This window comes from Oenanthe melanoleuca, chromosome Z (genome assembly GCF_029582105.1).
Source record: "Oenanthe melanoleuca isolate GR-GAL-2019-014 chromosome Z, OMel1.0, whole genome shotgun sequence".
NCBI lineage: Eukaryota > Metazoa > Chordata > Aves > Passeriformes > Muscicapidae > Oenanthe > Oenanthe melanoleuca.
The window spans coordinates 34,390,688-34,410,705 of NC_079362.1; the positions used below are offsets into that span (position 1 = coordinate 34,390,688).

The 20,018-nt window shown below is 42.0% G+C and overlaps 1 protein-coding gene across 1 annotated transcript in view; it reads left to right on the plus strand.

Moving 5' to 3' along the window:
- Window positions 1-17,117: 17,117 nt before the first annotated feature.
- CHSY3 (chondroitin sulfate synthase 3) overlaps window positions 17,118-20,018 on the plus strand; it is a 140,837-nt gene continuing 137,936 nt past the window's right edge. Inside the window, exons 1-2 of the mRNA XM_056514507.1 lie at window positions 17,118-18,008; window positions 19,622-19,905. Of these exons, the coding sequence (XP_056370482.1) occupies window positions 17,294-18,008; window positions 19,622-19,905 (999 nt within the window). The 5' untranslated portion in view covers window positions 17,118-17,293. The remainder of the gene's footprint in view (window positions 18,009-19,621; window positions 19,906-20,018) is intronic.

Here is a 20,018-nt window from a genome sequence, read left to right on the forward strand (position 1 = left end):
AGGGAAGGGAAGGGAAGGGAAGGGAAGGGAAGGGAAGGGAAGGGAAGGGAAGGGAAGGGAAGGGAAGGGAAGGGAAGGGAAGGGAAGGGAAGGGAAGGGAAGGGAAGGGAAGGGAAGGGAAGGGAAGGGAAGGGAAGGGAAGGGAAGGGAAGGGAAGGGAAGGGAAGAGATTAATTCATAGCAGCATGACTTGCTATGTCATTTTCATGAAAACACAGATCTTGAGTTGGTGTACATTATTTTTTCCATCCATGTGTTTAGGTTCATAGACAACCCAGTGCATGAACCAGCCTTCCTGAAGAGGGCTTTTCTCACTGGGGTTTCCTCTGTGCTGATTGTGCTCTTTTTGGAAATTCTCTTTTTGGAAATAGGCCACTCTCAGCTCTGAAATCAATTTGCTGCAGCTGCTGTAGTAAATTGAAACTCTTGTAGCCGTAAGTGGGTTCATCTGTGTGAATTCTTGTTGCCTGTGGTAAGGTTAGTCTCCTTGGAGGAAGTGTTGTGGAGTTAGGGTAGAAGGCAGAAAGTTTTCTGGCAACACAGTTATTCTTCAACACAGCACAAATCTACTGAGTATTGGGTTTATTTTCTTGAAATTTGGCAGACTGTTGTTTCCAATACCTGTGGGTGTGTGTGCCTGTTCAGACTTTAAAGTTGCTTTTCTTCAGCACAACTGAATACTGAAAACGCACATATAACCATGCATGCTGAAGCAGATTTTTTGAGTTTTTTTGTTCAGCTGTTTGGGTCTCTCTTCTAAATATCTTGGTTCTTTCTCAGAAAGAGAAGTGAAGAATATATTGGAAATAACAGACGGTTTTGTTTTGGGAGGTGCTTGCTTATGTTCGAAGTCTGATTCCTCTTTGCTACACCCACATATACTTATTTTTATTTTCTGAACTGTAAGAATGATAAAGTTTTGAAAAAACTTGGGATATAATAATCTGGATACAGAAGCCACTAGTGAATAATGTTCTTTGTGTGACTAGCCTTGCTGGTGAATTGCTGAAGGAGAGACTGTGTGCCTCATAAAAGCAGTTCTTAGGCTAAAATGAGCATGGGGCATTCAATCTTCAAATTTGCATTAGTTCTGGCTTTTTAATGAGCAATGCCATAAATACTGTCTCAGCTCATTGAGATGTGAGCTGAACCAAGTGTTAGTAAACTGTCATGTGGGCAATTTGCATAGTTGAGGGCCTAAATTTTTATTGTTACTTTCATTTTTTTAAAATGTTTGTTTCTTAGTATTAAATGCATCAAGTTTCAGAATAATTTGTGGGGAAAAAAATTCAAGTAAGGAATCAGGAAGCTCTATGTTGTCTGAAATGCCTGCAATATTAAGTTGCCATAGAGCACAGTTTATAGAGTCTGTTTAAAAATAAAATTGAGAGGAATGGAATGGAAAACCTCCTAATTTGTTAAGATTAAGCTGAGGATAAAGAGAAAGCTATGACATTAAATCAGGCTTTGTCCCTGATTGAAATGTGACATAGAAAGTATACTTAGGACAAGAATAAATCCCGGGCAAGGTATTTAGAATTGAATGAGCTGATTGAACAGCTGGCTTTTTATATATGGGTTAAAATATCAAATATTAGAAGTAATTAAATTGGAAGTATAAGTTTATGCAAAGCTTAAAGCTAGAAAATAATGGGTTCTCCAGGGAATGGAGTAGAGATATTGTTTGCAGCCTGGAAGGCAGTGTGCTAAATGGACAAGTTGTCAAATCCTGAGGCAGTAGAAAACAAGTGACTAAAAGGGTTTATAGCAGTAATGTTGTGTGGAAATGAATATTACAGTACACTGGAAACTGCTGAGGGAGAGAAGAATTCACTAAGGGCCTAAATGCATGTCTGACCTTGAAGTGAGAAATCAAGTTCTTTGGGTGTTTTTTGACAGAAATAAAGGCATTTGATGGTAGAATCTGTATACTGACATCCATTGAATTTGACCTTAGTGACTACATTTAAGAGTATGTGCCTTGGTCAGATACTTTCCCCAGTGCTGTGTCCATGCCCCCACTACAAGTGAGGAGTCAGTGCTTCTTTTCAGAAGGTAATTCTACTATCAGAAAATCTTCTTCCATTCCAAGTGCGATCTCCTTCCATTGTGGTAGATTATTCCCTGCACCCCTGAGCTTAGACACCATGATTGTGATGATGGCCCAATGAGATGCTGCCAAAGTGCCTGGGCTTCCTCTCTCTGCATCCTGGCAGCGGGGCAGCTATCTTTGACCTTTCTGTTTGTCTGACACCTGTAACATTTCCTGGATCCTCAGCTGTACACCTCTTGCTCCAGGCATGCTCTTCAGTGCATTTTCAATCCTGAATCACACAGAGGTCTGTAAAGCTGCATTTCTCACGCAGCTGTGAGCTAGGGCAGTCGAGGGCATGCAGGTGTGTGGGCACCCTGTCTGTCAGACAGGCAGGCAAGGAACAGGACACTGAAGCAGCTCAGCAGGCTGTACTGGCTACCTGGGGAGCAGGCCAGCCCTGCAACTGGGGGCAAACCAGGCAGGCAGCATTGGTCATCTCTGCTGGCTCCCGCTGAAATTTCTTGTGGGATCAGGTCACTTCAGAAAGATGACCCTGCCTTTTAATGAAAAAGATCCTCCCCACTTTCTCCTTTGTGAATGTTTGAACATGACTGGGGGTTGAATGCTTGCTGAAAAGAAGTTTTTTGCTGTTGTTTTCTTAATCCATTTTAACTTCACTATTCAGCATGGTGTTGTGGACCATAAAAGTGAGATACAGTGACAGCTCACAAAACCAAAATTATAAGTATTTCTGTTAATTATCAGGAGTTGCTTAGTGTCCAAAATCAGTTTCAAACCTAGTAATTGAGTAAACTGCTGCTGCATGCTTATGAAGCATTAAAGAATAAGCTGTTATTGATGATTTAGGAAGGATCAGCTGTTGATCAATGAGCTGATTAGGAAGACATCCATGATAAAGTTCCACAAACTAAAGAGTTTTCACAAAGCTAAATTCTGTCTCTCATAGCACAGTGGTATACTACACTAGATTGACAAGTACTAAAGTCCAGGAGGCTCTTCCTGCCTGCTTTCTGTTGGAAGACGTGCTTTAAAACTTGATAACAATAAGGGGCATGTCTTGAGGATTCATTCTAATGAATCTGAATAATATCCATCTCAAAAAAAAAGAGTTAAATGCTTAGGATTTTATATTTTTTTCCTTTCATACATGTCATTCAGAGAGGATGTCAGGATGCCTTGGAAGTTGTCCTTTGTAACATCAACAGTGTTGGCAGACAAATCCTCCTTTTACAGCATAATTATGGGATTCTTCTCAAGTTTCTTTTCTGACACAAAGTCAGCTCCTGTGATCCATCGTGGTTACATCTGTATATACCAACATCATATTTGGTTATCTGACACAGTTCCAGTTTATGGAGCCAGCTACATCCACAGCTTGCTTCTAGCCAGTTTCCATTCATGCTGCGCATTGACAGTATACAAGTTTAGGAAGCATGTTTAATCTTCAAAATAAATCAATATATTTTTGCAGCTCCCTCTGACATATTTTTAAGTGCACTATATTTGAACCACAGGCAAATTCACTGGAGACTGGCTTACCATATTGAGCTATCTCAGCCAGTGCCATACCATCTGCAGGAAAGCTGCACCAGCACCTACATGAGTGCCATGCTTTGCATTAGGGCCAGGAACCCCAAAAAGTGGCCATTACACATTTAAATAAACAGCCTTCAAAATGAATGAGCAAAGACTGATGAAAACAGGCAGACTCTGAAATATGATGCTCTCAGAGGCAGGATGCAGATGATGTTAAGCAACATTCCCGGTCTGCTTTACAAAGTGGGAAGATGAGAACTCCTGGGGAGTTGGTGGCTGTCACTAAACCATCACCCAGTTCCTGGTGAGCAAATCCTACTCCTGAGGAACATAGCAGGAGCTGAGAGCTGCCTGGAACAGAGACACTGCCTAAATTATCACCGTGTTCCTTCCAACAAAAAGCAGTAGCTGTTTTTTGTCACCAAAACCAGTACTTCCTTACTCTCCCTTCTTCAATGTGGTAATGTTAAGACACAAAATGAGTTACTATCTATTCCAGAAAAGCAAGCAAAGAAAGTTCTCAGTAAATGCTGCTCATAAACAAGGATTTTTTTCTGTTTTAATTATGCTGGCAGAATATGCCCAAAAGCTAGATATTTCCCTTTCCTTTCAACATGTAGAAGCAGATGGCTTTGACTTGTAACTTGCTTCTGTGTTCTAAATTCTCCTGTTTTGGAGTTTCAATTGAAATGAAAAGAAAGAGAGGAAAAAAAAAAGAGTTAAGACTATACAAGTTGGTTTTATAAGGTAAATAACCATAACTACTACGCAATATAATTTCAGGGTTAGGGTCTAACTTACAAACACTTCTTTTCTTCCAGAGAATATTAACACATCAAAGCAGTCAATAAGCTCTATTATGAAAGTACATTTTTATGATGTAACATAAATTTGCTTTTATTTGGGTTAGCTCCAATATAAGTGCAGATGACCACGGCTTAAGGCTGTGGGAAAAACCTTGCAATAGGGGTGAGTACAAAATCACCCCCAGAATCATCCAGTTTCAGTATGTTGATCATTGCCAGAAAGCTCTCTGCTTCCCTTGTTATCTTTGGTTCCTTTTTGCTGCAATAATTTTCATATTCCTAATTGCCCTTCCCTATTGGACCCCCTCCCTAAACTCTGCCCTAATTCCTCCCCTCCTCCAAGTTTATAGATACCCCTGCCATGCCTTAACACTTGCTTTTAGCCATTTGCCCTTGTGCATGGAATTAGCCTTCCTGTGCCATCTTTCCTGGTTCATTCAGTACAAACTGTTCAGCTTGCTGTTTGTTGTTTTCTATTACTAAAGTTTTTTAGTTCCTGAACAATTGGGTCAGATTGTCTTTCTGCAGAAAATCTCCGAGTTCTGTGAAGCCTCCAGCCCAAACAGCCAGGCTAAGAAGGGTCAGAGGCTACATGCTTTCCACTCAGTGTAACCTCTCCATCTACAGCTAGAGTGCTCAGACGACAATTTACATTTAAAAAAAAAAAAAAAGAAAGAAAAAGTGAGGCTTCAGCAAACATCTATTCCCTTGATAAAAACATTGGCATCAAACCTGGGAACATAAGTGTGATTACTATTGTACTGTATAATACCTTAAATTTTACTAAATTATGTTAAAAACCATATGTTTTTCTTCAAAGTTTAATTTGATGCTTTTTTTGGAAGTAGAAATAACTCAAGAACCAGGAAGAAAAATGTTTAATTTTGGAGGGTTGAGCTTTAATAATATCTTTCCATTATTTTTATTTAAAAAAAGCCTCAACAAAATAATTTAACTGTGTTATTGTGAATCAAACTGCTTTGGTATGTACTACACCCTGGCAAAGCTTATTGCTAATATAAGCTACAGATATAATCCCAATGCTTTTCTCCTAAGACATCATAACGATGCATCCCTGAAATAAAATTTTCAAAAGACCCTAAGATTTTTTGGTCTTTCCTTTGGGAGATTGCTGTTAAAGTGCATTATTGCAGTCATCACGCTTGTGACCTAGATAGACAAATGGCAGACAAGGAAGATAACTTTTTAGAAAGCATTTATTGCTGTAAGTGTACCAGCAAATTCTTACTAAGGAATCACAACCAGGACATTTTATTGCACAGGCTTAGAGTGGTGTGTACAGCACTGACATGGCAGAAAATCCCATGGTCTGTCAGGGCAATAGGGCTTCCATATGTAAACCCCAGCAGAAATATTTGGAAAAATTCATCCAAGTCCAGGAGGGTTTAGAACCATTATGGAGGTTTCCAGTGGAATTAGGAGGAGAAACTGAAGTCACATGAACAGAGAGCAGATGGGAGCTCCTGATCAGAGTTATCATAGAAGGCTTTTAAAGAAATGGTATCAGTGCAGACTCCTAGTTTTCAATGTTAATCTCAGCAGTGGACCTGAAAAATCGGAACAGAGTTAGAGAACTGGTATATCTACCAATATATATATTGGTATATAAGGATAATATATCAAATTTCCCTGCTCTAATTTTTGAACAACATGCTCAAACATCTTGAATTTTTGAGTGACTGAACTTGAGTCATCTTCAAGAAATGTTGATTTGATTCTGTAAAGCGTGTTGAAGCCTCAGTACGTTTTTGTTGTCAAAGATGGAAAAGGGCCAAGAAAAGGCCAAAGTTCAGAAGAACTTTCTAATCTCATTTTTTGTTAGGTTTTACATAGTAGGAAATTGCTGGATTTGCTTCAGGTTATTCTCTGTACGCCATAGTGAAGCAAATTATTAGATTTTAAACACTGAAGTTTAAACCAGTTCAACACTTGTCCTATTTTTTTTTATTTTTTTTTAGTTTTTGTTCTCACAAAACTCACTGTTATGAGAGGTTTTTCTGGTTTTACAGCAGCAACCCAGTTCTCCAAGCATCCTAGATATTGGTGAAGACCTTTGCAATATCTAAATTCTCCTAAGGGTTCTCACTGGTGTCTTCCTGCCTATTCTATACTGAATTATTATGTCTTTGGTGCTGACTGTGTTATCAACCAGTTCAAAATAGCCTCCTCAGTTAAAATTAGTGAAAAATATAAGTATGATGGCATTTTAAAGGAAAAAAAGACATAATGAGTGCTCATATATCTGCTCTTTGGCCTGTTCATCATCTCTCCTTTTTCTGTGCTTACACAAAAAAATTGTTACCTCTGATACCTACTGTTATCCTGCAAAATTTTAGTCCCTGGATATTTCATTAAATTTTCAGCCTTGTTTCAGCACTTATTTTTCACATTCTGCATACTTTTTTTCTTTCACTTAAGGCAGTAAAAAATGTAAAATTATGTCAGGTTGGTTCAGTTGTTGCACTTACCAATGGGTGCACTGTAAATGCACACAACAGGATTTCTTTCTCTTACCACTGGCAGTGTTTCTTTGAGAAACCACTTCTTTACTTCCTTTAAAACCCAAGGGATTTTTGCATGGCAGTGGTCTAAGCTTATTCATGCCTGCCCATTCTGTAATGTATCATTCTGCTGAAAATTGGTGTCAGTGGTGAGATCTCTTCTAAGAATATGCACCCATGTGAGCCTCAGCTTCATTGAAAATGACGCATTGAAAAGGAGACTCTTTTTTGTGTAGGATCTGTCAGCTACTGTTTAAGCATAAAGCAGCATGCTGAGAACTCTTCAGTGTGAAAAGCCTTTGAAATACAACTCTGGAAACAGAAGAGATGAATCACTGAGTGTATTGAAGATGAAGTTACGACTTTTTTTTTTCCCGTGTCCCTGGTTTAAAAGAGTGAAGCTAAATAAATGGAAGAGAATGGCAAATTTTAGATCTTTAATAAAATCTATAATTTCCTGCCTGGTACTGCAAGAGACAGATAAGGAAAATTCTGACTCCCCTCTGCTCAGGAAATCACACTTTGGGAAAAGGCAAGAATATGAGAAGAGTTGAGGTCTGAACCTTTACATCAGAATAGGGAGGTCAATCTGTAGAAAATGTTCTCCAGCTAATAAATTCTGCAGCCTTATGCTGCTTGGAAATGCTTCTTTCAGGGTAGTAGCAGGGATCTCAATGTGTACTTGAGAGAGAAAAATACTTATAAGCTGTATCTACCAAATATCACTGGTTTAGCATATTAGTCACCTTTTGCACAATGTACCATGGCAGAAGCGAAATACTGCAAATGACAGGGCATGGTTTTATCAGATATTCTCTTATCTTTCACTGGGTGCTGAATAGTTGAAATCTGTTTAAAATATTATTGAGAGAAAATAATTAGTAGGCTGAAAAATCTAAGTTCTAGTGTTAAAATTCCTAGTGGTGATTAATTGAATAAAAGGGGCCAGAGACAAGGATTAGTGACATACAAACAGCAAGGACAAAGAAATTCCAATTCCTTGCTTTCTCATTTACAGTTACTGGTGAAATAAAGAAAAATACAGCAAATAATAGACTTGAATCATTAATTTAATATAAAAATATCTCTAGGTAATGATATCAGATGCTGTTTACTGTCCATGTCCCAGGAATAGGGAGGAATGGGGTTGTCTCCCCTGCTGAAATGTTTTGGTATTGTGCTGCACAGCTATGCCTCTAGTCTATCTCCAGCCTTTCAAAGTTTGGTTTAGTTGGTTGCTGGCTTATCCTTTTCTTCCCTCCTACTTAATAGAAGATTATAGTGAGAGAAATGATAGAGGGTAAGTTTTGATGGCCACAGCAGCCAGTCTTACCAGTCCAGCCAAAACGAGCAATGTGTGCCCTCCTAAACTCTTTGTGGCCATCTCCTTTGGGTGGTATGATGACATCTCTCCATATCAGTTCTGCTAACTCAGCCATGTGGAAAGAACTATACATAATGGAAGTGGTGGAATATACTACTTCAGGAATTCTTAGGTCTATTGTGTATTAATTAAGAATAATCAGCAATTTATCCTCCAGGAGAACTTTCATGCCTTTGTCCACAGAGCACTTAGCAGATATTCACAGCCCCTTCTTCTATGGTTGGCACATACACGTAGCAGCTTAGAGGCACAAGGCATATAAAATTGTTCCCAAATATAAAATGAAATGAAAATTCATCAGGATCAGCCTGCTGTCATCAGCCTTGCATCTTCCAGCCTGGAAGGATGGGTTCCCATGTGGGACAGGAGTCTGACTAACTAGCCTACCTTTAAAATCCAAAGTCTTTTTTACTTTAGCTAGATTTTGCATAGACACAGTTCTTGGAGACAGCCATAGTCAAGATAATACAAAAGAAAGTAAGACATATTTGCTTATTTTATCATCAGAGAAAATAATTAATATCTATCTTACGATCATCTGAAATTTCAGAAGCTTACCCATGGGAAAATTTCTCTTAGAAGCTTGTGGCATGAGACTGTAAATCTGTAAATTTTTTGCAGTCTTACCTCAAGGCCACAATATAAATTGATAAACAAACCTGAGTACTCAATATTTTCTGCAATTTGTTTCATGCTGATGCTCATCAGCATTGTAAATGCCTGTTCCCCAACAAGCAAACTTTTCCTTTGAAGGCTGAATGAAAGTAGAAAGAACAAGTAGCAGGGTTTTCCAAAGAAAATTTGTCAGACTTCATGATTGATGCCATTGCCCTGAGAATGTTAAATGCATATGAGTCACAAACTGAATTTCATAGTTTCTCTCTTCACTATAGCCACTTTTAAGTTTAAAAATACATTCAATTGGTAAACTATATTTTGAGCTACATTTAAATGTATTTAGGCATAAAAAAAATTTAAAGTTAAAATGGACATAATTGCAAGCACTTTATTTCAATAATCACAAACAAGCTTAATTCCCACATTAGTGATTTGGGGACAGTGCTTTTTAAATGCAAACTTGTACCTTTATTTTGTAGCATCTCTTAAAATATGGCAATTCTAAAGCAAAATATTGTGATGTTGTCTTTATTTTATGCACATGGTTAACCTTTTATAATTTTTGTTTTGAGACTTCTGCTTTAATTGACTTAGTTCCATTAGGATAGCTTCCATGCTAAAAAGAATATATTCTGCTGAATTTGGACCACAATGTACTAGGTAACTCAGTAGAGAAAATATGCCACAAACTGCTCATTGAATAAATGAAATGATAGAATGGAAACAGGGATTATTCTTTCTTCAGCTGTGATGTTCTCTTAAGCCAAGTGAAGATTTCCAATGTTACTAATCAAATATCCTATTTGTGTTGTAAGTAAAAAATGCTAGTAAAAATTATGATTTATATATTTTATATGATTTATTTTTTAAACAGAGCAACTGTTTTCTTGTAGAAATTTGTAGAATGGATTTTGTGGTTGATATTTCATGCATGTATTTTTACTCACAGAAATATATATTTTAAATCTAAAAGTGTTTTCTTTAAATTGTTTTAATTTTTTTTTTTAGATTTTTGAATGCAATCATAGAAAGATAAAATAAAAACCCAAATTTTTCCTTGGGAAATCCCTTAAGCTTCTTGGAAGATTTGTTTGCTTGTGTTTTCTCTCAAAATTCTAGATTCTCTGAACAAAATACTTCATACAAATTAGCTATTACTTTTGTCAAAGATACAACTATCCTGGGAAAACTTACACAACCAAGAGATATTTACTCTTTGAGCAATGTAGGGCAGCTACTTGAGCAGAAATGAGCAGGTAAAACATAATTTTTTCAAAGTTGTGATAGCATTTTCAGAAAAATAAATCAGAAAGCAAGTAGAGAAGTTGTTTCTTTTAAAGTATTTTTCTAAAGAAGGTATAAAATAAAACTGCAATAATAACTTGGTTCTGAAGACATTACGTGATGGTTTGAATTATAATGAAATGCTGCCAGAAACCATCTGACTGCAACCATGGTATTGTTTCACAAGGTGGCACAACTACTCTTCATACTGTGCAGGTATGTTTTCCTCAACCAATATCTTATCAGGCTCCCAGTGTAGCTGTAAAAGAACCTGCCTGTATTCAAATCAAGAAAGCATAAGAAAGGTCTCAGGCCCATTCCAAGGCTTGTTGTAATCAATAAGCAACTTTCCAATGTCTTTGACAGGAACTTAATAGTTTCTCCCTGATGTGTTTAAACTCTCCTGCCAGGCTTTCTAATCCCTTGTGTGATTAGCTACAGCAGACAACATAATAAACTTCTCAGGAAAAAATAATCTCATCATGCTTAGCTCTCGTTTGGCTTTCCAGAAGGCTTAGTATGATTACTAATACACTCAGGCTTTCTAGAAATCTTAGTATGATTACTAATACTCTCATCTAGTAATAAGAACAAGAGGCTGACACATCCATAATCCTACCAAATTCAAAGGGACAGCTTCTACGTAAATTCAGAATACTGACAGACTGAAAGGGCTTGGAAAGACTGAAAGGACTGAAAGGATTCTAACAAAAATTCTTAATACTTTTCTTTCTGAATGTTAAGCATAATTCTTTATATTCTTAATTCAGACTTTTGGAGATTTTGGAAAAAGTGACATAATATAATGAAGAAATTTTTCTGGCTTTACATAACATTTGCAAAATAATGCTATTGAAATGTTTAATGAAAGAGTGAGTCTTGTAAGTATCATTATCTGCCCTTCATCCAGATATTTCAAGTCACAGACTAGAAGGATATTCCATTAGGTGACTTTGATGCCAAATCTGAGTAAAAGTCATATTTGAGTAAAATTTCTAACAAACTTGGGGAAAAAAAGTTATTTGTTATCAACTTTTTTATAACCTCTTCAACAGTTCTTAAAAAAGGACTACTTAAATACATGAATACATGAAGCCAGCACTCCGAGGATCAGACTTCTGCCCATATACTTCTGTTATTGTAGTTTTTCCTTTTAAAATGTCACATGATTCATTGACACTGGATGTTGAATGAAGAAATGTGTATGTGTTTACTGTCACTTTTGTTTTGGTTGGTTTATAATGAAAGATAACTATTCAGTTCTTCCTCTGGGAGCATTAACTCTTCATGTCTGAAGACATCCTGCTATTTCCTTTCCAGAGTTTTCTTCTGTGTGGAATTTTTTTTACCTAGTTCAGATTTTTATCCACTTGGTCAGATTTTTCTTTTCAAATTGCTTGAGCAGTCTTAAAGCAGCAACCTCTACCTTCCACAAACCACACATCAAAGTATGTCACACAATTCCCTGGCATGCATTGCTGCAGTCTGCAGACTAACCACTAAGGTATTTGTGTACATAGGATACTCTATTGCTATTAGAAATTAAACTTCTATTTTACCTTCTTTTGTTTCCAAGGTGGAAAAAGAAAAAAGACCTCTTGTGGCCAGGTTAATCAAATGGTGCTATTACCTTTGGTAGTAAAGCAACTAGCAGAACTACTACAGCTAAAACTTTTTCAGTCTTTTGAACATATTTTACTATTTTGAAAGAAAACACTAAATGGTTTGTTTTCATACTGCAGATATTGTAGGGAAGTTATGTTAAGCAAGAAAGATTTTTAGTTTCAATCTTGATCATCCTTCACACAGGCTGCTCTCAGAAAATGTGTTTGTTGAGGTCTTTAAAAGATAAAATTTCTATTGTGCTCCCTACAGCTGCAGATACCTCTTTGCCAGGTTTGACTTAATTGCATTTGGAGACACAACACTTTGCTGAGTTTCTTTCAAATGGCAACTTGCTAAGTTTCTTTTAATTCTTTCATCTCTCATTAGAGTAGTAGGCAATAACAAGTGACAAGTGTTAAGACAAATCTGTTTAAACCACTTGAGACTATGTCTTGCAGTCTAGTCCATGGCTATGACTATACCTGAGAAGGGAGTAAAGACTGCTGCCCACCACTTAGAACCTTTTAATTTATCTCATATAAGGGTGGGAGCTGTGTATGGAGGTCTTCCATTTGTGAAAGAGGGTGATTTTTTCTCATTTATTCCTCTTATAAGAAGAGAGCGAAAAAACTACAAAGTAGAGACAAGATAAACAGTCTGAAATAGCAGGAAAATAAAGCATGTTAAATAACTTTACATGCAAATTGCCCATGTAAACATTTGTGTAATAATATTTTATCATAAATAATGGAAAAAATGTTAAATCTAAACAGATTTTCAGAAATACAGATTTCCCAGCATAGTCTACAATATTATTTAAGTTTTGTTTTTATTTAAATTTGAGCATGAAGCTTCACAATTTTCTTTAATTAAATTGAAGATCCTATTATTTGTTCATTTTCCCTAAAGAAAAGACGAGTTTAGTAATAGTTGTTGTTGCAAAATCATCTCGAATGTAAAATTTTAATTACTGATGGATTTTCAGAACAGCAAATAATTCTAGAAGATACAAAGGTTTTGTTTTTAGTAATACCTGTTGCACTTCACTGATCTGGGTCTGGAACAGGACTAAATATAGAGCATCATAATTGACTGAGGACAGGAGCAAGATACTGCAGTTGGCAATATGGCAATCCTGCAGTAGCTGTAATTTCTCTGCAAAGAAAAACCTGGCAAAACTGTGTTGGGGATTAGGATTATTCCTTTTGTTTCTTTCTCTCACGGAATTTTGTCCCATCTGTTGCTAAGAAACAATAACTACCTATACTTCAGAGAAAAAGCAAGATGCGGCTGGGAGGAGGAGGAGGGGAAAGGGTGCAGCTGGCTACTCTTTTTGCCTAGGTGGTTTTCTCTTTGGAAGGGCAAAGATAGCTCGACGAGGGGCTGGGCTCGGCTCCTCTCCCCCTCTCGGTGTCGGCATGGCAGGGGAGAGGCTGCGGCCACTGCAGGGAGAGCTCGGCACCAGCCGAGGCTCCGTCTCCTGCTGCCTTCCTCCGCCGCACTGGGACCCCACTAGCATCCCACCTGGCCAAAAAACCATCCTTTCACCACCTGCTAGCGTGCCTCAGGGGAAACCCCGCGGTTCCCGAGCCTCTCCCCTCTCAGAGGGATGCTCTCCGTGGCACCGGCAGGTAGAATTCATTGCCCAAGCACTGGTTCACGGGAGGCAGGAGAAGCGTTTGTATGAGATATTTAACCTTAACTCCACCCTGCCAATTTCAGTTTGAAAACCCAGCAAGTCTCATATTCTTCAAATAAATTGCACCTGCCCTGTACAAACAGAGAAACTGAGCTATGCTGATCAGGGTTTCCAAAGATACCGGGAGGGCGCTGCCAACTGGGATGTCACCTTCCCTGGTCCTACCAAAATCCGCCTCCTGCCTGGGAGACTGGCAAGAAGGGGGAAAGAGTCAACCAGGTCCTTCAGAAGTGCTTTGTTCTTCGGGTTCTTCTTGTCTTCACTGCCGTTGTTGTTGTTTGTTTGCTTTGTTACACATATATACTAGTAAAGAACTGTTATTTCTTTTCCCATATCTGCCTGAAAGCCCCTTAATTTCAAAGTTCTAATAATTCAGAAAGAAGAGAGTTTTTTTTTTTTTTTTTTTTTTCCCGTTCCAAGGGAAGTTTCTACCTTCCTTGGCAGACGCCTATTTTTTTCAAACCAAGACAGACTGTTAGGAGCTCGTCTCTCTTGAAAGAAAGGGGTATATTTATCCAAGATCTGGCTGGGTCCAGTTCCCAGTAAAATCAATAGAAAAGGCTTTAACCATATGAAGTCTGTGAGGGTTAATAGATTGGACATATAACTACCTTCCAAAATAAAATGGTACATAGAAATTCAAATGGTTATAGAGCCAGATGTTTCAATAATGCAAACAAAATATAAAAATACCAAACTCAGCCATAAACCCTGAGGAGTTTTGGAACTATTTATTTGTTAAAACCCCATTAGTACATATGATTACCCAGGTGCATCAATGAATAAATATATGCCTACAAAAATATTACAGGATGGCTGGCACTTACAACTACTGCTCTGTAAATGATGTCTGTATATCTCCCTAATAAAGCCAAATGCCCTAGGCAAATTTTAAGCTTAGAGTTACTGTAAGTTTGCTCTACAAAGACAATTTATAGTTCTTTATCTTTTGCAGGTGGCTGTGCTAGCTCTGATATGAGCTATTTCTGTGGGGTGGGCACATTATTTTCCATCACTTAGAGTCAAATGCTCTGTTTTTTTAAAATCTCACACACCCCAAAGGGAGTTATTCACTGATTTGTCGTGATATTTTAAAGAAAGAAAGTAAAAAACCAGTGAAAAAAGTTTTGATTTGGATTTGAACACTGCCACCCTAGTGCAAATTTTTCAAATTTGTCTGGTTAGTGATAGAAATAATTCCAGTCCTTTCAATAATTAATATATTCCTTATAAATTTTATAAATTTCTCTTTTCTTGCAATAAACATATGCACTTGCCACCAGTTTTTGAAGATTTTTTAATTTGTTTGTTTTGAAAATGGCATTCACCACTATTATCCTTTCTTAACTTTCTAACCGAACACTTTAAGGGCAGCTAGATTTGGTCAGTGCTTTCCACCTGTGGTTGCTGTGAAGAAAATATATATGGTGTTTTAGATGCTCTTTACATGATTTTTAAGGCATTCTGAATACAGGACTGTTATCCTTTACCACTAGATGCCACCATTGCTCCTATAAAAGTGGTCCAGTCTATGTCTGTGTCCATTAAATCCAACCAACCTTCAACAGATTTCTCTGCAGTGTATCAAAATAGTGGAATAGTATTGAACCAAATATATAATGCAGATAGATACCTCATATTCAATTTCTTTATAAATTGTTTTGATAATACACAACACCTTGGGGTTCATTTTCAACTCAGAAGTGTGTAAAGGGCTTTATAGCCACCTCTCATGGGTTTACCTGCTCCTTATATGACAAATTTAGAGCTGTCAGATGTGAGGAGCTGGCACAGCTGACACTGATTGGAGCCATTTCAGTATATGCATAAGCAAGGGAAGTGGCTGAGTGTCATACATGGCACCTCTGCAACTCCAGAGCAGAAAATTTAGGGCACCACTATGATGGGGATGTGAAGGTCTCAAGGAGCCCTTACTACTGGAGGATTGCACTGCACATGAGTCACCACGGCCCAGCACCTCCCAGCTGTTTGAAAGGAGCAGGGGGGAAGGGATGGGAGACAGTATTTTAAAATGCAGGGCTCATGCAGAAGGCTGGGACATGCACAACACTGGTAATTCCCAACGCCTTTCTGGAGAACATCCTTTCCACTTAGCTTGTCTGTTAGGAGCTTGGGGAAGATAGACCTTGCTGCTCATACAACATCTTGGGTAGTGTTCGTATGTCCAGACACAGCACTTGGGCTGCTGCTTTTAGTGGTGACAGCTGGACTGAATTCCTAGTGCCTTACTGATTGGCATTATAAATGCGCCAGCCTGTGTGCACATGGGGAGGAAATTAACAACGGACTACTTGGAAAGGACACTCTGTCCTGAGGAAACCATAGGATCTTCTTCCTGAGCCTGATGCTTCCACATCTAAAAACACAGCCTGCTCACTGCATGTCACATGGAAAAAGTGCAAATTACTTCAGTAAGTGACCTCTTCACAGCTAAAGACTATGCAGAGTAGACTTGCTTTGTTGGGTGGGTAATGCAGTCTTTTCCCAAAAGGGTTTGAAATTTTTCTCTCAATAGTCACATACTTTTGCTAACATCACAGAACACCAGCCTCCATACTCCTCCTCCCACCTCGCCATGTGTCTGACACAGTTGATAAGGTCACAAGGGGTGATAGACAACGCCACAGATTAGCCACAAAAACGGGTGGTTTTTCTGAAAACTATTAAATATATGCTACTGGAGCTGTTGTATTGATGCATATCAGTGAAAAGCCAAATGGATGTGAGGAGCAATTTATGGCTTTTGTTGGAGATAGACATCTGGCACAATTAAATAAGGGACACATATTAATATGGAGGATATACAGATAACCTTAAACTTAAGAATTAAAACTATCCCTGTAGGCAGTGCCCTGAATGTTTAACTCCTGATGTAAGTCATCCTGGACTGTGGACAGTGTCATTACCCAGAGGTTACCCAGACACCAGGAGGATGAAGAAACATTGCTCCAGGATCTTCGAGAACCAAATTAGTACCAATTAGAACCAAATATTAGCAATACCAACAATACTAATGATATACTCAGGCCGTGGTAATCCACGCCACAGGAAAAGGCACCGTTAGCTGGGTAGTTGTTGATAGTGGAGGGCAGAAAGCAGAGGCCAGAGCGGGGGCAGCTTCTCTCCTCCCGACACGACATCCCGGACTTGCCTTCCACGGGCACCGCTGCGACAGCGGGTCCGGGACACCCCGGGGGACGCAGAGCTGAGCGAGGCTGCCGGGGGCAGCCCCACCGCGCCCCACCCCTGCGCACCGCCCGGCGATCGGCCCCGGGCCCGGCGGGCAGGGGGGTCGCCGGCGGACAGCGGGGCCGGTCCGGGTGCCGAGGCCGCGGCGCGGGGGATCCGCGAGAGACATCTAAAAAAATCGTTTCCTTCCGGAGCGGCGGCGGCAGCCGCCACTTCTCCGGCGCAGCTCGGGCGCCGGCGGCGCCCTCCGGGGTGAGGCGCTCGGCAGCCGCGGAGGCGGGCGGCGGGCGCTGCGCGGGGCCGGGGCGGAGGCGCCGGGGCGGTGGGAGGGGCAGGGAGGGACCAGCCGCGGCGGGGACAAGGTGCCAGCGGAGCGGAGGCGCCGCCGCTCGCTCCGCCGCCCTCCCGCCCGCAGAAGTTTGGCGCGGGAGCAGCGCAGCCGCCCGGGCCGCCGCGGCGGGGCAGGGACCCGCAGCGGGAGACGCCGCGCCTGAGGCCGCGGCGGGACGGGGGTCGCCTCCAGCGGGACGGCGGCGGCGGTAGCGCTGCTTCGGGAGCCGCCCCGGCCGCGACATGGCAGCGCGATCCCGGAGACCCTGGCTGAGCGTGGTGCTGGGGCTGGTGCTGGGTTTCACCGCCGCCTCCTGGCTCATCGCCCCTAGAGTGGCCGAGCTCAGCGAGAAGAAGCGGCGCGGCGCCAGCCTCTGCTCCTACTACGGCCGCGCGGCGGGGCCGGGGGCGGCCCGGGGCGCGGCGGCGGCGGGTGGGCAGCAGGCGCCGCCGGGGGCAGCGGCCGTGCTGGGCGGCACGAGTTTCAGGAGCAGCCCCTGGGAGCTGCCGCCGGCGGCGGCCGAGGGCACGGTGTCCAGCCCGGCTGCCGGCGGGGAAGGGGAGCCGGAGGAGGAGGACGAAGGCGGCGAGAAGCGCAGCGGCCGGCCTGGCGGCAGCCACAACGGGAGCGGGGACTGGGGGGGCGCCCAGGGCTGCACCAAGCCCCGCAACTTTCTCTACGTGGGGGTGATGACGGCCCAGAAGTACCTGGGCAGTCGGGCGGTGGCGGCGCAGCGGACTTGGGCGCCCTCGGTGCCGGGCCGCGTGGAGTTCTTCTCCAGCCAGGGCTCCGCCGCCCCGCCCGGGATGCCCCCGCTGCCCGTCGTCGCCCTGCCAGGAGTGGACGACTCTTACCCGCCGCAAAAGAAGTCCTTCATGATGATCAAGTACATGCACGACCACTACCTGGACAAGTACGAGTGGTTCATGCGGGCGGACGACGACGTCTACATAAAAGGTGACCGGGGCGCATCCTGCCGGCGGGAGGCAGGGAGGAAGGGGAGCGGTGTCTGGGAGCCCTGCGGAGTCCCACGGCGGTTCGGGGAGAGATTGGGTTCCCGCCTGGGGCGGGAAGAGAGCATGGTGTGCCTCGACCTGCCACTGCCCCGCCGGGGTTTGCTTCCAGCCCCAGTGTGCGGGGCATGGGAGCCGCCCCATCCCTGAGGGAACCCCGACGTGCCCGGGCCGGGCCGTCTCTGCGGAGGCCGCGACTCATTGGAGAGCCAAAACTGCGGGTTGGACCACGCCGGGCACGGTGAGAGGTCCCTTGGATGTGCGTGCGGTCCCAGCGCTGCCGTCCCCGCCCTCGCTTCCGTGGCGATCCTCCGGACGGGGCTCCGCCGTGGTCCGGCCGAGCGGGCGCGGCGGGCTGCGGGCAGCGCCGGACCCACGCCCCGACCGCAGGGTGTCTGCCTGTCGTGCCTCTCACCCCGGCCCCCCGTGGAGTCGGAGTGGAGCTCTTCGGGAGCGGTGTGCTGTCACCAGCTCTGGGCTGGGCGAGCGCAGCCGGCGCGGGCTCCCTGTGAATCCGCTGTTCAGCGCAGCGGGGGCCCCCGGGCAGCACCAGCCCTGCCCCCGGGAGAGTTTCATAGCACCGTTAGGCACGATGCTCTGCAGCCTGCTTCCTTTTGGTCTGCGCTCCAGGCTGGCATTGTTCCCGCGCCTGGGAAAAGGAGGCTGAAGTTGAAAGCATGAGCCCAGGTTGTGAGCTTGGTTGCTTACACTGTTGTAAGTTCACTGGTGGTGGCTGTACCCTTCCCAGTTTGTCACTTAATTTAGAGTCGTTTAATAGGCTGCCTGCTCGTCAGCTGTCATTTACCTGTCAAATACTTGCAGATGTACACATGTGTGTATATACACATATACAGATACACATATGTGTGTATATATACATACACACATTCCATTGCAGACGTAAAGTTGTGTTTTCTTTGAGCTCATTTCGAAGTTGAATTGAACCTGTCTTTAATTGATTCCATGGTACTAAATGAAAACTGTCTAGAAACTTTAAATTTCAAATAAATATTAAACAAAGTTTCCTAAAATAACTAGCTGAGGGATTTGGAGGAAAGCTGTATAAACATTGTAGCACAGGAGCTATTTGAAACTAACAAGAGTTTTACTTTCTTTTCGAGGATTAGTCCACAATCAAACATGTTTTTCTTAGTTAAATTTACTCTGGTATTTTCAAAAATTAATCCTATAAATATCTTACCTGGTATTTCCCATTCACTCCTTTTTCTCCCCAAATTGTCCGGCTTTAGAGACTTCTATACTAGCAAGTGATTTCCATCAGTATTGTTTGAACGGAATGAAGTTTACTGTTAGAAATTGAGTTTTTGCCATATTCCAGCCTTTGGCTGGAAGGAAATTGTCATTGTAATGTTAATTAAAAAAAAAAAAAGAAAACTGTTAGCTATGTCTTCTATGAGGTGTAGGATATTGCTTTGGAAGTGATTTCCTCTGACAGTCTCAGGTACCTGATATATGTTTATAAAAGCTTGAAGTACAGGAAAAGAGATGGCTGGCATAGTAGTGAGAGAAATAACAGTAATCTTGCCTTTTCATCAGGTGAAAAATTGGAGGAGTTTCTTCGCTCACTGAACAGCAGTAAACCTCTGTATTTGGGGCAGACTGGTCTGGGAAACATTGAAGAACTCGGAAAACTGGGGCTGGAGCCAGGAGAAAATTTCTGCATGGGAGGGCCAGGAATGATCTTCAGCCGGGAAGTTCTCCGGAGGATGGTGCCACATATAGGTGAATGCCTTCGAGAAATGTACACCACTCACGAGGATGTGGAAGTGGGCAGGTGTGTCCGGAGGTTTGGAGGAACTCAGTGCGTTTGGTCCTATGAGGTAAGTGACAATGTAAAGTGCAGAGTGGTATTTGCCTACAGAGTTTTTCATCTTGCAAGGTAAGTAGCTGTATCTGCAAGCTCTTTCCACCTTAATGATCTTATGATCTTCCA